This window comes from Equus caballus, chromosome 1 (assembly GCF_041296265.1).
Source record: "Equus caballus isolate H_3958 breed thoroughbred chromosome 1, TB-T2T, whole genome shotgun sequence".
Taxonomy (NCBI): Eukaryota; Metazoa; Chordata; class Mammalia; order Perissodactyla; family Equidae; genus Equus; species Equus caballus.
In genome coordinates, this window is record NC_091684.1 from 149535753 (window position 1) to 149556283 (window position 20531).

Here is a 20531-nt window from a genome sequence, read left to right on the forward strand (position 1 = left end):
AAGTAAATGAAAGCATTAGAGGAGAGGTCAATAGAAAACTTCGGAATGAAAGGGTTAGGCTGTTAGCACTCATCAATCTTAGCATCACTACAGGTGGAACAACTAGATTTAGTGTGACCTCTGATGTGATCGAGTATGAAGTACACAGAGTCTCCTGTGAGGTATTCTTTACAAAAAATAATAAAAGGAACCTGAAAGTTAGCTTCAAGAGCTAATGTTCAACTATGGAGAGTATCGAATATGGAAGAACAAGCTAAATATAACAAACAAGCAAGCAGAATACAGATCTAAAAAGTGAACCATTCTGAAGGACGTTGAACATGTCTTCTTTATGAAGTCAGTGGCATGGATAAAAGAAAAATGAAGGGAGCTGAACTAGAATGAAAGAGGCTTATGATATAATCACCATGTTAGCGTGTGGACTTTATTTGGATCCTGATTTCAACAAACCAAATATAAAAAGGCATTTTTTTAAAAAAGAAACAGTGGCATTTGACTATGGAACAGGAAATACACAATAACAAGCCGTTACTATTAATGTTATTACTTGTGATAATGGCATTGTGATCTGCAACAAAATAGCCATCATTTTTAGAGATGAATACTGAAGTACATGGGGATGAAATGCTATAATGTCTGAGATTTGCTTAAGATAACTCAGCAAAGAAAAACAAAATTAAAGCTTAAGAGTATAGATAAATAAAATATGACAAAAATCTTGGAAATTGTTCAGTTTGAGTGATGGATACACAGTTCCATTGTATAGTCTCTTTACTTTTTAATATGATAAACACTTCTGTAACAATTTTTTAAATATAAAAATAATTTAGGGAAGCCACAGTGCAAACAAAGAAATCAATAGCTTTAATACTTTGAATAGCATTAGTTCCAAAACAGAAGGAACAAGATGTAAATCCCTGATCCAAGTATCTTAAACCCAATCTTCTCACTGCAGCAGATGAAATATACTACCTTTTAAAACGTACAATTTGAAATAATGTTCTGGCTCATCTTACAGCCTTGCAAAAATAAAAGCAGCGTACTTTATCCTTGCAAATGTAATAGGAGATTTTTGAAAATTGGTCCATTTTCTACTTAACACATCGGATCCTTTCTGATACATACTCTTAGCTCAGGTATACTTTTGGAGGAAACCAAAAGAAATTACAGACCGTAATAAAATACATGCAAACACAGGATCATAGAATAGATGCAACATATTTCTGCTTATATTTTGGCCAGCATTACAAAAACAAAATAATTTAATGTCACAATAATTTAAATGAACTGAAAGGAAAATTTTATAACTATTTAAGAAGAAATAAGATTTCTTACTTTCAAGCAAGTAGTAGACCTTGCTTACATCACACATTTAGTTGACATCAGTCTAAATACTTTCACATCTAAGTATACAATTGCCTACTGCATTTAAAATTCATGGGAGTCACACAGATAGCCAAATCTCTATAGATCCAAATATAACTTACTATGTACTTTCTTGTTTTTTTTTTTTTAACTATATTCTCCCTTAAATTTATACTTCCTCCTGAATTCATCTCAATTAATGGTGCCCCCATAAATACAGCATCTTCATTGTCTGTCCCATCTTCCTTAACACTCTACTCAATGCAGTTAGTTTAAAAGATCTCTTGATTTATCTCCTTAATATTTCTCTAATCTGACCCTACCTCTCCACCATCTTATACAAAGCCCTCCTATCTTCTCAATGGATTACTGCTGTAGCCACTTAAGCGTTACCTCTACTTACAAAGTAAAGAAAATGATAAAGAATAGAGAAGAAACCAATTTACTTTAAAACCAAAAGCAATATAAAGATTTAATGAAACCCAAACCTGGGTTTTTTTTTACAAGACAAATACAATTTATAAATGTCTAGCCAGTCAGACAAGAGAAAACAGAGAAGATACAAAATATCAATCCTAAGGATGAGAGAGGAGGAAAAGACTTCAGATTTTATAGATATTAAAAGGATGAAAAGAGAATGTCATGAGCAGCTATATGATAGCAAATTCAACCACTTAAATGGAAAAATTCATTGAAAGATACAAACTACAAAAGCTCAATGAAGAACAAGTAGGTTTGGGAGGGACCCAGATATAACATAGGAGGCTCCTGAACTTCCCTCCACCCACTGATGCACTGAATGTATAATGACACATGGAGCAATTCCCTCTGAGGGAAATCCAGAAACTAGCTGAGTGACTCCTACACATAGAGTGAATGAGAAAACACCCACATCAAAATGGGTAGGAAAAGCTGAGACACAGTCTTGCTATAAACCCCACCCCTGGCACAGCATCACACAGCCAGGAGGGAACCCCCAACTCCCAGGTCTCCCTGAGGAATGAAGCGTTTTGATTGCACACCTACTGCTCCAACTTTTAAGATTCCCACCTGAGTAATGCGCCCCTGAAAAAGCTAGCTCTGAAAGCCAACAGAGCTTTTGTCCACAAGACTCACAGGACTATAGCAAATAAAGCAGTTTTTAGTAGGTGTGCAAGCACTCCCTGTGGCTATTGCCTCAAGGTTCAGGCCAGAAAGAGCAGGAAAAACAGTTCATCTTCCAGACTACATACTTTACAAGCTGCTGCCTGAGGGTCTGGCTTCTAATTTAGCATGCATGTAGGGGCAGCTGAGATTCTCCCCAGAGCCTGGGGGAGCCTGTGGGCACTTACCCTGCTTTCTCCCTCTGGCTTGCTCCAACAATAAAGCCAAATCACTAATATCTCCCTGAAAGGAGATTGTTCACACATTTAGTGCCCCACCTTTTACGGCTTCCATGCAAGGGGTGGGTCCCCAAATCACCTACCTCTGATAGCCAATGGGGCTTGCATTCACAAGTCCTATAGGACTATAGCAAATGAAGCAGCAGGTTTTCAGCAGGTGCAAGAGCACCCTATGTGACCAGCCCCCCCAACTGGCTATATAACTGGGCTCAGTACAGAGGGAGCAAGCAAAAATGCCCATCTTCCAGTTTCTCTTTGGAAGGGGCTTAACTACATGCTTTTCCAGCTGTTGCCTGAGGGTCTGACTTCTAATTAGCTTGCATCTAGATGCTGACTGCTATCCTCCTGACAGGCCTTGGTACATCCTCAAATACAAGAGCCACTAAGAACTAAGACAGAGGCTTGGATAAGCATAAAGATTTGAGAGACAACCAGGAGCTTGGGTTGGGCTGATTGATGAGACTAGTCTGTCAGGACTGGGAGAGGTGGCTCTTTTATCTAATGTGCAGAAACCAACATAGAGAGTCAAGGAAAATGAAGCAACAAAGGAACATGTTTTAAAGGAAAGAACAAGATAAATTACCATAAACTGATCTTAATGAAATGGAGATAAGTGATTTACCCAATAGAAAGTTCAAAATAATGGTCATAAAGATGCTCACTGAGGTCAGGAGAGCAATGCATGAACAAAGCGAGAATTTCAACAAAGAGATAGAAAATATGAAAGACAGAGAGAATCTTAAAAGCAGCAAGAGAAAAGCAACTTGCTACATATAAGGGAGTCCCCATGAGACTGTCAGTGGACTTTTCAGCAGGAAAGGAGGGATGTGGGTCCCAGAAGGGAGTGGGATGATATATTCAAAATGCTGAAAGAAAAAAACTGCCAACTGAGAATGCTCTTCGGCAAAGTTGTCCTTCAGAATTGAAGGAGATATAAAGAGTTTTCCAGACAAACAAAAGCTGAAAAAGTTCACCACGACTAGACTGATTGACATGTGGATCAATAGATCAACGTAACGGAAAGTACGGATTCAGACTCTAGCACACACAGTTAATTGATTTTTGACAAAGTTGCCCAAGTAATTCAATTGAGAAAGGATAATTTTTCTAACAAGTGGAGTTGGAAAGATTAGATAAACTTATGAAAAAAAATTCCAAAGAATCTTCAACTCCATATCAAACCATATACCAAAATTAACTTGAAATGAATCATAGACCTCAACATAAGACATCTAGAAGAAAACTGCGGTTGTAAGTTGACTGTGGGCGTTGCACAGATTTCTTAAATAGGACACAATAGTCCAAATAATAAAAGAAAACAATCAATAAAATTGGACCACTCCATCAAAATTAGAAAAGAAAAAGTCTCTTCAAAGACACAAGTAAGAAAATGAAAAAGAAAAACAAACTGGGAGAAAATATTGCTTCTATATCTGACAGCAGGCCTTTATTTAGTATATGTAACAAACCATTATGGCTCAATAATAAGAAGATAAACATCCCAATTTGGAAATGGCAAAAAGATTTGAACAGATATTTCACCAAAGAAGATATATGAGTTGAAATAAGCACATGAAAAGACGGTCAACATCAGTAATTAGGAAAGTGCAAATTAAAACCACAATGAAATAACGCTATATACTTATTTGAATGGCTAAAATTAGATGTCTAATTGTGCCAAATGTTGGCAGTATACAACCATTTTGTAAAGTATTTTGGCAGTTTTAAGAATTGTTAAACATGTTAAATATGCCCCAAGGGAAACGAAGGAATATGTCTATGCAAAAACTGGCAAACAAATATTTATTGCAATCTAATCTGGAAAAAATCCAAATGTTGACCCTCATCCTAAGCCATGAATGAATAAATATTTTGTGGTATATCTATATAGTAGAATATTACTCAGAAATAAAAAGACGCAAAATGTTGATACACAGAACAACCTGGATGAATCTCAAAATAGTTGTAATGAGCGAAAGAAATCAGACAAAAGAATGTACATAGTACATAATTCCTTCATATAAAAGGATAAGATTTCCAAACCAATTTATAGTATCATAAAGCAGACCAGTGGCTTCCTGGGGTAGGTTAAGAAGGCACATGGAAACTTATTGGGTTGATGGATAATATCCTCATTATCTTGATTGTGGTGAGGGTTTTGAGGCTAGATACACATGTCAAAACTAATCAAATTATATACTGTAAACATGTGCCGTTTTATTGTATTCAGTTATACCTCAATAAATCTGTTAAAAAGAGAGAGAAAGACCCACACCTAAAGATCTAAAAATACTCTACTTCATAGTTTTCAGTTTCAATGAAATGGTGAAATTTCTACAAGCATCTAGAAAGGCCTTTCATGAAAAAGAATTTTAAAAATGCGAATAAATATTGCTCAAGGAAATACTCTAGTATATCAAATAATCAATGGAGTAGGACAGAGAAAACAGATACCAACTATACATATGGATTTAGCTTAATTTATTCATTTATTCAACCAATATATATGCCTGGATATATACTAGTGTACAAAATAAAACAAATCCCTCTCCTCATGTTTACATTCTACAATTACTATAAATTTTTATCAAATTTGAATAAGTAAAAGCTTACAATGATTTTTCAAAGTCATAAAACTTTATTCAATAAATTATATCGATAAATCTCGATTATTGAAAGATATATGTCCTATATTTTTAAATCATTTGTTCACTTGCCATTGCCTTCAAAATAAAACCAAAACATGTTTTAGCCTGACATGTCCTTCACAAATTGGCCTGTGCCCTCATACGTCAGTGTATATAGAACATGAGGGATGCTCTATTGACAGTGCAGGCTTCTGTGCCAGCTTCAGATTTTGACTTCATAGATTTGGGATGGAGCTCAGAATCTGCATACTCAACTAGCAGCCCATGTGACCCTCACCCGAGTGGTCTGGATTTTTCTACTTTGTGAAACACTGTGCTAGCTTAACTAACTGATGAGTTAATTAGTGAAACCTAAATGTGATGACACATTGTACAAATAAAGGAACAGATGTGATTGAAAATCTCACGAAATTATACAAACGCAACATTGGCTACCAAGACCATACCTTACTGTCCAAATGAGTTTATTTAAAACATAGATTTAATTAAATGAGAAGCAAAATGTAAAGATCCTTAGAAAGCAAAAAAAAATCTTGAAAATATCCTCAAAATCTGAGTGAATACAATCATAAAACATAGATTCCAAGTAGAGGGAAGGCATTCAGGGTTTTTAGGGCTAGGTTTTAACAGAAGAAAAGTGACTCTAAACTCTGAAATTAAAAACAAAACTAAAAAGCACAACAAAGACATTTCTCTCCTTTCTGTGTGTCACCGTTCATTCTTATACTTAGTACATTTAATTTAGTTCATAATTTAATTTTTGCCATAACTAAATGTATTTCCTTGAATACAGTTACAAAAAGTCAACTAAAATCTTTGTATATCTTTGGTATAGGATTAAAGATAATTCTGGGAAACTTTAATTTATACCATGGTTTTATAATATATCTTTTACTACTCATATCCTGATTTTTTATATTTGGTAAAGGTAAAAAATTTCTTTGATTAAAAATACAATCCTTTCATATTACTTTTTTTTTTCTTTGAGGAAGATTAGCCCTGAGCTAACATCTGCCAGCAAACCTCCTCCTTTTGCTGAGGAAGATTGGCCATGAGCTAACATCTGTGCCCATTTTCCTCTATTTTATATGTGGGACGTCTGCCACAGCATGGCTTGATAAGCAGTGCATAGGTCCAAGCCCAGGATCTGCACCATCCAACCGCAGGCCGATGAAGTGGAGTGTGCAAACTTAACCATTATGCCACCAGGCCGGCCCCTCAAATAACTTTTAATTAGCATTGCTCAGCAGACGTTTGTTTTCATTCAATAGTCATTTATCAAATGGCCTATCCTAGCCCAAGGACACAGTCTTGAAACAAGTTGTTGATCTCCTTATCTTTAGGAAATCTACTCTGTCTTCAAGAAAGTTCCAAAGAATGAATGAGAAAACATATCTATTTCACAAACCTACCCAGGATGAGTTGAGGACATGTCATGTATTAAAAGATCTAGTCCTGGGCTATCAGAAGAGAATAAAAGAGCAAAGTCTCTACAGATGGTCGTCAGGAGACAGTCTGCCATTAGGCAGGAGAAGTGGCTATAAGGGGAAGAGGGAGAAGACAGTGGAAAGGCAAACCTAATGATGCTCTCAGGGATGCACATCAAAGAGAAGAGCATTTGCTCCACAATTAGGAGGAATTTGGGGCATGTGAAATGGGTGGCTAAGAAGCAGGAAAGGATGAAAATTGAGATACTTAAATTTATTTCTTCTGTAGTTAGAATTTCAATCGAATTCAACATAAGCTTTTTGACCCTATCTTGACCAGTTTAGAGAGTGAAAAATAATGAAACAAGATGTCCATAGTAAGTCTGAATCGACTCGATGTTCCACTTCATGGTTTGTCTATTTCTGCTATCGCAGCTGCCCACAGCATTTTAGGTATTACCAATATGTCAGGATACCCTCTCCCTAAGCCAGATTGCAAGTGCCTGGTTGGCAGAATCAGCTGTTATTTTGCTTTTATAGCCCTCAACATGTGGGCATGAAGTAAATCCTAACTGTAGAACATTAAAGCTGGATTGGATCTAGGAAATTATCTAGTAATATGTCCTTATTTTACATATGAGAAAACTAAGACCCAGGGAAATTAGACGATTTGCCCAAGGTCTCATAGCTAGTGGCATTTTGATAAGTTGATGATTTTAGACTTTTCTAGTGTCTGTTCTTCTAGAACAGACGCTGATTTTTAATCCATCTGTCTTGACTACCTGCTTATAATTTGTAAATTCTATGCATGGAGGCATAGGCTTGAGAAAATGGACTTGTTCTATTAAATATCGCATCGTTTGTTAAATCCAGGATACACAAATATTTTTAAAGAGATTTTTTTTGGACAAATCTTTATTATTAAAAAGTCACAATGCAGCATATTTAATACTAGTTTAGCATTCTTTTTAGTTTTGAGGGGAGTGCATTTTTTTCTTTTGAGACAATGGGATAGTTATGAAAGGAACCAGAGAAAAGAGGAAACTTTTCTACCTCAAATAAAAATAAATTTTGGGAAATGTTTGTCTCTATATCCAAAGAATCTCATTCAATGGGGCTTACATTAAAAATTCTTAATATCACCAAATTTATGGTTACTGATAAAAGTAGAAAAATACAGCTTTCTACAGTTTAATTTTGGAAAACTTTGTCATTGTCATGAGCCATGATTCAAATATTTTATGTTTTCTTAACTTTAGTGAAATAAAATCTATTCACTTCCAAAACAGTGTACTTACTGATTCAGCACAGGTGTGTAGGCAGTTTTATCCTCATCAATAATAGTGACCATCAGTGTAATAAGTTGGGGCCAAAAATCCAAATTCTTGGTGGTTGGTCCCTGATCTTCCCGAGGAATGTCCTGTTTCTTACTCTGCTCACAAGGTCACGCAACATGCAAAAGAAAAGGTTAAATAGTATGACTTTAGTTAGATGTCACTGTCAAACAGGAGGATCAGAGAAAAGTGGTTATGGAAAAACTCTTAGATCATGTGTTCCAAAGCTATTAAATTCAAGTTTCCTTTTTTCACTGAACAGCATCCCATAGGATAAAGTCACAATGGCCGGGCTTGTATTTCTAAATGCTTTGGTCCTGGAATGGAGGTATCTCTTCCTCCGACTAGTACAGGTCATGATCTTAGGAATTATTATTGTAGAAATCATCCCTTTAGTGTAGCTTCTTCCAAGGAGAGGTTGAATTCTGTGTGTGCAAAGGTGTGTGTGTGTAGTTTATCCCGCCTAAATATTTTGTCCAAGGTCACTTTGGTAGTAAGTGGGCAGAACCCAAGTCTGCCTGGTTACAAAGTTGGTACTGTTAAATTCTATAGTATATACACGCTACACGAATGGCCTGGAACTCTCTTGTTCCACCCAAAAATGTATCTAGTTAACTAAACCTTTGTAAATCTATCTTTCTTTTGTGTATTTGTGTGTTTAAGTCATGTTTGATTCCTTCTCAATTTACCGCACTGAATGAATTCTCCAACTCTTACCTCTAGAAAGATAGTGTTGCCTGGGAAGATCTAAATTTACATTCAGATTAACAGCACAATAACAATCTTAAATGTTTCACATATATACTTCAAACTCAACACAATTCTTTCAGACATACAGATAAGTTATTCTGGTTATTTTGTTTAATGAGTATTCTTCTTAGAGCTCTTCTTTTACATTTACTGTTTTAAATTAGGAAAAAAGGTAAAGGCAGAGACAATTTTCACTCAAGTATACAAATAAGTGGGAGGTATATGGCTTCTCTGACTATTTTTGCTAAATTATTTACAAGCTTATAGGTCCAGGATACCCGAACACTTTAAATTGTAACTTAGGAAATTCTTGGGCTCTCTGATATAAAAGGTGGATTAGATTTTATTTGGCCCAATCTATCGCTATATCCAACTACCACATCTTATCCAAAGATCAGTCACTCTCTGCTGAATGGCTGTATGCATATCTTCTAATGCTTCCCAAGACATGTAATCAGATTTGGATGAGTCATTACCCTATTATTGTTCTTACTTATGTTAAAATACATCACTGTATTGAATCCACTTACTATTAGAGACCTCCATACACAGACTATAATGTACCTTTAGGGACATGTATTTTCCTAGGGTACTTCCAAGCACTGCTGATTTATTTTTATGCTCAAAATGCAACAGATATTAAAAGTTGGAGAGCTAAATTAAAATAGACAAAAATTAGTGGCGGGCACAAATTATTTCAAGTTGCCAGAATGAACTATAAGCCATCTCCAAAGGATCTTAAGAACCTTGTATATCTGGTCCCTGAGAACCACTTGAAACTTCTTGCCGGGCTTCCTCTTTCAATTCCTGAGGTACATCAAGGCACATCAGAAAATTTTTAAGGGGAAAAAGGCAGCAATTCAGGCTTACAACTATTTAGACTTCCTACTTTTAAGTTACATTTTCTATTGAAATGTCTCCTTCTTTTGTGAACAGGACTTCATTATTGTCACAATAATGTTATTATTTAGTCATTACATTAAGCTCAATACATTTCCCTCTCTATCTTATTTAGAAATCCTGAGGATCTGGTGAGTTGTGCAGGTTGTAAATAAAATTGCTTCTGATGGCCTCAGTGAACTATATTAGAATACTATCATTAATCATCATGATGTGTACCTAGCCACACTATATGTCTAACTTATTTCAAGTAATGTGACTAAATGAAAGGAAATGACTATAGGTGATATGTCTAACATCACAGTCACTTATCATCATTCTGCAAAGAGTGATATGGAAAGGAGGAGAGACTAACGTAGTTGACTATGCATTGATTCCAAAGTGCTTAGCTGTCACAAATAATACTTCCATTACTCTTTTTTATGACATCAGAGGATTAAAGAGGGTCCATTTTTTGCATCAAATTCTGTATGTTGCATCAGAACAAATCAAACTGGATGCTGAATCATTAAGTTTGTACATACCACACAATAATATCATAAATTAGGCTTTCCCTATTTTACTAGTGCGTTTTAAAAGACTGTATGTTTAAAACGATGGGGTATAATCACGCCTATTAGAACATTTGCCCGATTTCCTAAGAATTAAATTTTTCTAAGTAACACTTTATTAATATCCTAGAAGTCTCACTAGGGCAGCTGACCTTATGGATGGAAAAATTAAGATAATGGTAGTAGAAATTTAGGAAGCTAATAATAAGTACATTAATATTTACTGAAACCATTATGAATTAATATTTATCATAATAAAATATATATTTTATAATATATACTTATATATAAGTATAATACATAATTATAAACTCATTAATAACATAAAATACAATAAGTTTATAAAACTGTGACTTAGTAGTTCAATTTTAATTATGGTTGTTATTATTATAGTGACAAAATAATTTTGTTAATAGATTACTGAAGAAGGAAACTTGAAGGAAAGTCTATGAGAGTATAATAGGGAAAGGAGTTTTTGAAAATGGAAAGTTGCAAGGGCGTAGGATCAGCTGAAAAAAGTTTCCAATAGTCGTGTTTATAAAGGATATTCCCCCTACAGAGAAGCTTATATGCACAAGCTAAAAAGACGTACAGTATACTTTCATAATATCAATTAAGAAAATATGAAGATATTCCATGAAGAAGAGATCAGTATATAGAGAATATTACGTGCCAAAAAAAAAAAAAAAAACCACTGAAATAACATGCAACACTTCTAAGATTACTATAAAATATTTCTGTGGCATTCCACGTTTTTGTGCAGTAAGCATATAATTTTGAAATGCCTTGTCTAAAGAGTAGGCCAGACAAGGGTTGTGGCAAGATATTTGGTAGAGAAATACAAAGATGAGATGTTTAAATGCAAAAGCATATGACAGATGCATACTTGGAGAATTACTAGTAATACGACGCTGCAAGCTTTTGATAAAGTGTTTCTCTAACATAAGTTGTACTAGATGTTAGTGAGTTTCCCACACACATACACACACATGACTCATACTTAAACAAGTTAAGAAAATGTTTGCTTAAACAAAGTTAAATAGGTATTTCCAAACTTCTTTGAGTAATATGCTAATGTGCATTGTGATTCTCTAAGACAGTGGTTCTCAAACTTTAGTGGATATCAACATTGCTGGGAAGGCTTGTTAAAACATAGATTGCTGGGACCTACCCCCAGAGTGTCTGATTCAGTAGGTCTAGGGTGAGGCCTGAGAATATGCATATATAATGATGTCTCAAGTAATGCTGGTAGTGATGGTTCAGAGGGCAGTTTGAGAACCACTGCTCTGAGAGCTAACACTGTTGCATTAGTTTCTCCAATGTATTTGAACTGGATAAAGCCCTTTACTCTCATTCTATTGTCCATACTCTATCTTGCAAAACTTTCCACAGAATAAATGTGCCTCTGAACATACTTTGGGAAACAAAAGTCTAGAGAGATCAATGCAGTTAAAATCCTGAAGGACCTGTGTATCCTCTTAAGGAAACTGCACTTAAACCAAACTTGATGAGGATCATTAAAAATTTTAAATATGGAATTATTTAATGATATTTATGTTTTAAACAACTTGGCAGTAGCAGGAAGTTTAACAAAATTAAACTTATGAAATAGTTAATAAGGAAAATTGATAGAACTCATTGCCTAGTTAGTGAGAAAGAAGAGAGGCAGAAATCAAGTGGAATTATCCAGAAGGTAATTAGGTAGATTATTCTCGAGTTTAAAAAGCATTCTGGACTACTGATGTAGACAGAAGAATTCCGGGGTATATATGGAAGCTGAAATTATGGAGTAAATAAGAGTACTCAAAGAGAGGGAGGAGAATTCATAGCCACAGGCAAAACCTTGGGGAAAAATTCTAAAGAAAAAGAAAAAATTATGAAAGAGAAGCACAGATAGGGGAGTGAGGCCCCTGTTGAAATGAGAGAGAATGGGATCTGGAGTATATGTGGGAGGATTAGCCTCAAACATAAATGAAGAACATGGCTTCTCCTGTTCTTCAAGTCAAGTGATAAAGAGTCTTGCAGATAAGTCTTGTTGATGGTGAGAAAGGATAGCTAGGAATTTCCATCCTGAGAGAGGAGGAAGAGTAAGTAGTAAAGGTTTGAAATAGCCTTTGCCAGGAATGAGAGAGAGCGCCTTGAGTCGGGTGAATCATGGCACTGCCAGGTAGCTTGGGAGCTCTACTGAGGGTGGGTTCCTGAACTTATAATGACACTACTCTGGATCATTATGCGTTTTCTCCAGTACTGGATTTAGAAGTCGAGAGAACAGAGTGTTGGATTTGTTATTGGAGTGCAATGAAATTAGAAAAGGAGAAAGAGATTTGAGTGTTTGACAAGACTGGTCAAAGTGCTGGAAAAAATATACATGTTGATCCAGAGAAAGGAAGAAGAGAAATGAGAGGGAAGATGGAGAAATAGATCTAGAGGGAGTAGGGAGTGAGAAAGGGAGAGGGCAGCAGACTGTGGTAGCAGGATATTAGTGTCTAGGCATTCAGCCTGTGCGAGTGGGAAGCAGGAATGGAAATTAAGTGAAGGGCTCTAGAACTGAGCTCTAGAAGAGCCAAGGAAAGTGATTCCTCAGGTAAGGTAATGAAGCTTGATATCTCTGAAAAGAGCTTACAGAATTTGTGTGTAAGTAGGTGACTGCTGCGTGTGCACGTGAAACGGTTTTAGTTCAAGGCCCAGGTAAGCAAAGATTAAACATGTTGGCAACAAGGTTTATTGATGTTAGGAATCTGAAAAATTGAGATGTTAGGAATCTGGAAAATGGCATGGATATAAAGACGTAAAAAAGAAAATGAGATACAGATGAACCTGAATATTTAAAAAGAATTAAGTTTTAAAATGTGATGATAAAAAAGACTGGCAAAACAAATTAGCATCAAACCATTAACTAGACAGTGCTTACATAAGATGTTGGCTACTTCCTCTGACTCTGAGTTGGCTGCTGACCTCCTCATACTTCTGAGATAAGGAAATCTTAACCTGGTAGTTCACAGGTTAGAAAAATGGGAACACTGTCAGTGGTTTTGGAAGCAGAACATAAAGTTTCAGACGCTTAGGGGATCTCAGATCCTTGTGAACAGCGTTGTGGACATTTTATCAGCTGGGAGAATGGAGGACATTTGTACTACCCTACCTACACTTAGACAGGTTGAGAGAATTTCTTTGTGTAGGCTTCCCCTCACCCAAGGCAAATGGTGGAACATTCTTGACATCAGTGGAGCCACCCTTCTTGCTTCTCTCTTCCAGATATTGCTGCCTTCTCTTTTCTGTTTTCCACCTCCTCCAAAAGCAGCTTGTCTTGCTTCTTCTCAACTTTTGCCAAGAGCTCATAGACCCAACTCATTCCATGTTCATAAAACCATTAGCCTTGAAGACTAAACACACAAACAAACAATGGCCAGATCATATTTAACAGAAATCTGACCCACAATCTCTGTACCAAGCAGCCCAGGAAGCCAAACCACAACCTCTGCCACCGTCAGCCCAGAATGGTAGGACTTGGTCAATGACTGCCAGTTTCCTTATATTTTGCCCTCATTTCCAACTCAGTACCAACCAGAGAAAGCTAAATATGCTTTCCGAACCAATCTCATAGGATGTCCTTCTTCTAGTTAGCTGACTGCCAGTTTCCCCACGCCAACAAGGTCTAATATATCAGATCTGCAGCCTTCACTGCTTTTCACTATAAAGTTTTCCCACTTCACTGCCTACCTTTGAGGCTTTGCCAAATAAGTGATTTGGCTTCCTTCCTCGCTACAGCAAGATCTTAATAAATATCCTCTGTTTGTTCTTATTTGGGTTGTCTTCATTCATTTCCAAATATCAAAGCCAAATAATATAATCCTCATTTCAGAGATGAAGAAACTGAGGGTTACCTAAATTCGTAACCCCTCTTCTTAACTGAAAACAAAACATGTAGACCACATTTTAAAACTTATAGCCTTGGTTTTTCCTTTATATCCACAACTCCAAGACCAGGTTACATATTTTATAGACACAGGTGACAACCTTTACCTCCCACTAATAATACTAAGCTGATTTTCATTCTGAGTTATATATCTTGAATGAGAAGGAAAGCTTTCAAAGAATAAAGTTATTGATGCTTATGTGAAATACCTACACATTGCCTGAGTTCTTGAGACTTTCACACCTGCTTAGCACTCATTTGCAGTTTGAGAGCTATTGATAAAGAGTCTAGTTCTAAGTTAGTTTCAGTTTGGTTTTCCCCCAGTTTTAGAGCTTTCTTAATTGTCACTGTTTTATCATCAACGCCCTATTGTCCCAAAATTTCCTACTAAAGTTACAAGTTAATCTTTACTGTTCATATCACCACAGTTCCTTCTTTGGCTTTTCCCAACTAGCGTTGGCTTAATTCCATTTAGTCTGGGGCAGTATGGACAACTAGCCGTAGACATAATAGAAAGATCCAGAGAGTGAAGTTCTCAGCTTTTTACAGACTCCCTACGCTGCTTGCCTAAATAGAAAACCATCAAAATGATACTACAATGTCCAGAGTGACTTTACTAAAATTGCTTATTTTGGTAATCCTGGAAGGCTAAATCCCTGTTTGACTGATTACACTTAAGCAAAATGACATGAATCTGCTTATGTGCGAAGGGGCAGACAGAAAGTTAAAAAAGCAGGATGTGAAAGTATTTTGTGGAGGCTTCCACACCTACCAGAGGAAGAAAATGAAAGCGGAGGATTGTTAAGATGTATTAGCTTTGTGTGAGCAACTTGGTCGCCACACCAGAGAGTTCTACAAACCCTGATTTTTGTCACTCAAACAAAAACAGTCAGCTGGATTCTAGGGTCTTGCACCTGGAGAGAAATAAAGGAGACTGTCCCCAGGCAAGAGAGAAAGAGATACAGAAGTTAAAATCAATACATAAGTAAATGAAAATCTTTTTTGTCTTGCTTCTTCTCAACTTTTGCCAAGAGCTCATAGACCCACTCACATTACTCTCTTTTCTTTGTTCTTTATTTACACTGTGGCACTGAAAAGGCTACAGACAACATCTATTGCAATTTCTGCATTCTACAGATGAGGATATTGAGCCTGATGTAATTTAAAGTAGTCCATCCAAAGTCACATAAGTCATAATTCAAATAATCCAGACCTTGAAAATGTGATGTTCTCAAGAGAGCCTACCTCACTCTACCTCCCTTCTCCTGAAGTTAAAAATTACTCAAGTTAAATAGTCGAAAATAGAGTTGTAATTTCTTTGTTAAGGCATAAAGCAGCAAAATGAGTTGTTGATCAGCAGGATTTATCACCTTTCCTAATAAAAAAAGTGTGAGAGTCATTGCTAAATGAAGGCATTAGTATTTTTAATTGATGACCTAAGAAGCCTCTTTATATATCTTAAGATCTAATATAAACGGGGAATCCTTTTTAAGGTGATGCCAATATTTCTCATTACTTATTTTTTTTGCCTTTGGGAAAGTTCAATTCATCACTTACTTAGACCATTTGCAAGTTCATAACCTTTGATCTACCTACTTCAAAAGTTCATTTCACTATTAGTCTTTAATGCTACTGCCAAAGATGCTTTCTTCTCCCCCAGAATTTTACTGACATATAGCAAGTCATTTAAACTTTGGCCATGAACGGGAGAGATTTTGGGAAGTTAGGCTGGATAAGGCTGGCTGCCTGGAGTCTCTAAGGAGCTGCGTCTTGATTACACACTTAGTGAACAGCCCTTAGTTTTCTGGCCATGTCATGGATCTATCTGAGTTTACTTTCATCACAGACAAATTTGTGTCATCTATGCCTTTCTGGTATAGCTAGGGCAGAGTCTATATTCCAATTGTCATGAGTTACTGTGTAACTGGCTTTTAAAATCCACAGCAAAAGTGCCTTGGGACAATATGAGTTGCAACTTATACAGAGAATCTAAAAGAAAAATACTGAGGAATGAAATTTGAGACTATGTTCAAAGCTGCCACTGACCAGTGATTTTCTTGGTCTGGTCCATGGATCACCTACATCAGAATCACCTGGGTTGCTTATAGAAATATATTTGATTTTAGAGCTCCTGTTGCAGGCCTACTAAAGTAGGTAACTGGAAGTATGGCCTGGGAATTTGGATTTACACATACGGCTCTGCTCGTCTGAAATCCTCACATTCATAGCAAGAGTTCACAACTAACTTGTAATTAAGTCAGGTAAAAATAGGCCTCATGTTTTTAGGAAGAAGAGTGATATAGTTCCTCCTGGATGCCAATATCAGTCATGGGTTTACTAGATTTTACATTTCGTCGTAATAGCAAAAGACTTCTGTTTCACCTTTACATCTGACAGATTCCAAAATACATACAATTCCCTAATTTTAAGAGGAAGCGGAGTATCTTACTGGATATTTACGTGGTGCTCCTTCCAGGTGTTTTAGACTCCTATGCTAGAGCCCTTTGTTAAACATCACTTTTTAAATTAACAGTAACTAGAAAATTACTGGTATACTCAATTTAATATACGATTGCTATTTGAGAACAAAATTTGAAGAACTAGCAGTCTTAAGTAAGAGTATCGAAAACTAAAAACATGTTAACCTGGTTAGGAAAAATAAGGAATTTCCATAGATTAGAATACTTCACTTTTATTACAGCAAAATATTCAAAGAATCTTCACTTGGTCCTTTCAGTTTCAATAAGTTTGAGATATGCTGACGTTTAAATTGCCAAAACTGCATTTCAATGTGTTTGAGCACTCTAAGTGCTTTTTAACAGCACTAAATGGTTCTTTGAATTTGAATAGACTGTACATGGTTAAGTGATCTTTACGTCACTATAAATTTTTATAACTCTGAATATGGACTTTAAATATATAAATTACTTAACAGGATGGTATAATAGAAAAAATAATTGAACATGGAATCAGTAACTTAAAGTCTGTTCTCAGCTTTCCATTAACTTGTTGCACAAATCTGGGCAAGGAATTAATTTCCTTGACTTTGGATTCCTAATATTGAAATAGGAATATACAGACCTAATCCTATGTTTCTGATAATTCTAGCAAATACATAGGTAGAATATCTTCAATAAGAGGCGTTTATTATCATAACAGATAAATACTCATCTTTAATTAAATTTATGGCATATGTTTTGTCTAATTGACAAAGTTCTTGTTAGAATCCAAAGACAAATGTATAAAAAAGTTTCTTGAATATAAAAAAATCAATTTTAATGGATAAAATAATAGTTTTCCCTTTTTTCTTTATATAAAGAAAAGCATTAAAAAGGAAAAATGCAATAGGTAACATCTAGCAAGCATTTATTTTCCTTTTAAGATATCATATCTTTAGAAGAACTAGTAATACTTAGACCAAAGAGAGGAAATTCAGGAGTACCGTGATAGCTGACTTCAAATTCTTGATGGACTGTTGTATAGAAAGAGATTAGAAGATAAACTGAATTTGTCTTGTTTAGTGGAAAAAATAAAATTAGTACTTGTAAGTAAAATTTTCAATAGAGAAGATTTTAACATTAGGAAAAACTCTCTAAATATCAGAAATTTCCAAAGGTTATAAACTCCCATTTAGAGGCACATGGGAAGTGCTATACAAGAAATCCCTTGTCTATATCGTATCTAAAAATTGACCACGTGCCCTGAGTTTCTTTCTAATATTCATTTTTATGACTATATGCCTGTAACTAAATTCATAGAGATGAAAACAAAATTCACAAGTTTGGAGCACTTGACAGGATGTTGATAAAAAAATATACAGCTACTGGGTTTTTTTCAGCTTTATTAAGGTGTAATTGATATATACAAATTGCATATATTTAACGTATACAGTTTGATGTATACATTATGTATTGATGTATACATGTTTGGGCACATGTATCACCCGTGATACCAGCACTACAAAGTAATAAAAATATCCATCACCTCGGAAAGTGTCCTTGTGTCTTTTTGCACCTCCCCCCACACTGTGGAGAGAACACTTAACATGAGATCTACCTTCTTAATGAATTTTAATGCATAACACTCCATTGTTAACTATAGGCACTACGTTGTACAGCAGATCTCTAGAATTTTTTCATCTTGTATAACTAACTTCACACCCACTGAGTGCATGGTTACTGTTTTAAAAAGCTAAAATACTTTGTGGTAGAAACTGGATAGCTGTCGCCAAATGTTTTCCCCTTCTCCTTGAGTAAAAAGCTAGACTACTGTGGAGGATTAAAGATGTCTTCAAATTCTCTGATAATCCTTCCATTAAAAGCTGTGTCTATATTTCCTTCCCTTGAATATGAGTGACTTTGACAAACAGAATATGGCAGAAGTGACCTATGTCTGTTTCTAGGCTGAGGTTTTAAGAAACTGGCAGCTTCCAGTTCCAGTCTCCTGGAATACCTGCTGTTAACATCTAGCCATTAAGCTGTGAGGACATACCAAGTAGTGGAGAGGTCCATGTGGAGAAGAACTGACGGGTCTGGTGCAGTGTCCAGCTGACTGAGAGCACCCACTTGCTAGCCATTTGAGTAAACATTTTGGAAGTAGATCCTCCAGCTCCAGTCAGCCACAACAGCTGAAGCCACCTGGAGCAGAGATGCGCCTTTACTGCTCGCTCTGCTCAAATTGCAGATTTGGAGCAAAATAAGCTATTGTTATAGTTTTAAGCCATTAAGTTTTAGGGTGGTTTGCTATTCAACAATAGAGAATCAGAACAGAATTTGATACCTGAAGTGGGGCGTTAATGTAATGAAAACCTATAACGTGTGGCATTGATTTGGGACTGAGTGGTAGTAGGCAGAAGCTAGAAGGGCTTCAAGGAGATTGTTAGTGAAATCAGAAGACCTGTTGGTGAGGGCTTGAAGGATAATGAGGAAATTGTTATTTTAGGCCATATTAAAGCAACTCCTGTTATTTAGTGAGGAAAATTTGTCAACATTGTCACCTGCAATAAACATGGTAAGTAGGAAATATAACGTGAACCGGTAGCTTTGACAGGACGAACACACCAACTGGTTTCTCATGGCCATGTAGAATAAGCTACAGCTGGAGAGAGAGATGAGCCAAAAGCATATGGATCATTTCCCAAGAAGAATTCAGAGAAAATACAAAGAAAACAGGACTCCCTGGGTTCAAGAGTAAAACTTTCTCATCCTTAACCTCTCCAGAAGACAAGGTTCTTGATCTGAGAAATAGCTTCAAGGAATATATCAAATTGAGGCTGCTGTACTGGTATGATTCTAAGATCACGCAAGATGTCTAGGTCTAAAGCAAGGTTTCTGAGACGCTTATGAATATTGAATGTGTATCTAGTAGAGTTTCTAAGAATTTTAAGGAAGTTCCTTTCGAGATTTTTATGCTAGAAAAAAGGGCTTATAAGAATCTTACAGGTATGCCTTACAGTTCCTTTCAAGTAGGCAAAAAGACTTCTAAGAATCATAAGTATATTGTCCTACAGCCCATGACTTTTAATCCAAGTATGGAAGATGGGTATTGCTTTTGTCTAGTGGAATGCCCACAGATATTTGAAATAAATTATATCAGTTTGGACTGAAAGGGATTAAATCAGTATAAAATGAAAAGAGGCCTTTGAATCTCCAAACTTCGATGGGCAGGAAGCAGGCTAGAAGGTTACTCAGTTGTAATAATGAGCTGTTTCTTACAGAACAGGATAGATGACTCAAGGGCAAGGCCAAGAACCCACAGAATGGAGCCAAGAGTCATAGAGAATAATCCCCAGAGAGCAGGACTGGGCACCAATTAAGAACTGGCAACACGTTCCTGGCTGGATTTCAGAATTTCTATGGGCAAGTGATCATCATGTTTCTCCTATTTCTGAACAGAAATGTCTTTCACAATCATACTGTTTCTTCTCACCATTGTATATTGGGCATGTGGGAGAGGGCAGACAACTTTTCCCTTTAGTTTCCAGATATTTAGATCAAGAGGAACCACACATCAGAAATAGGACCCAAAGAGCTTCATCCCCATTTGGACATGATTTAGAGGGATCCTGAACCTCAAGCATGAGCCTGATGCTGTAAGAGGATGAGAATTTTGTGAGGAGTTGGGAGTGGGTGAGTGGAATTTGCACTTGAGAGAAATGTAAGGAATCCATAAAGAGGCCTGTATGGAAATGAGCTAAGGTCCCTGGATAACAACCTCAGCTAACCTTCCAGATGACACCTGTTACCAACCCTCCAGCCA

At 36.2% G+C, this 20531-nt stretch overlaps 1 protein-coding gene across 6 annotated transcripts in view; it reads right to left on the reverse strand.

The window, feature by feature from the left end:
• UNC13C (unc-13 homolog C) overlaps positions 1-20531 on the reverse strand; it is a 557967-nt gene that overhangs the window by 197665 nt on the left and 339771 nt on the right. For all 6 annotated transcript variants that reach the window (XM_070236389.1, XM_070236405.1, XM_070236396.1 and 3 more), the window contains one exon: positions 8121-8254. In XM_070236389.1, the coding sequence (XP_070092490.1) occupies positions 8121-8254 (134 nt within the window). The remainder of the gene's footprint in view (positions 1-8120; positions 8255-20531) is intronic.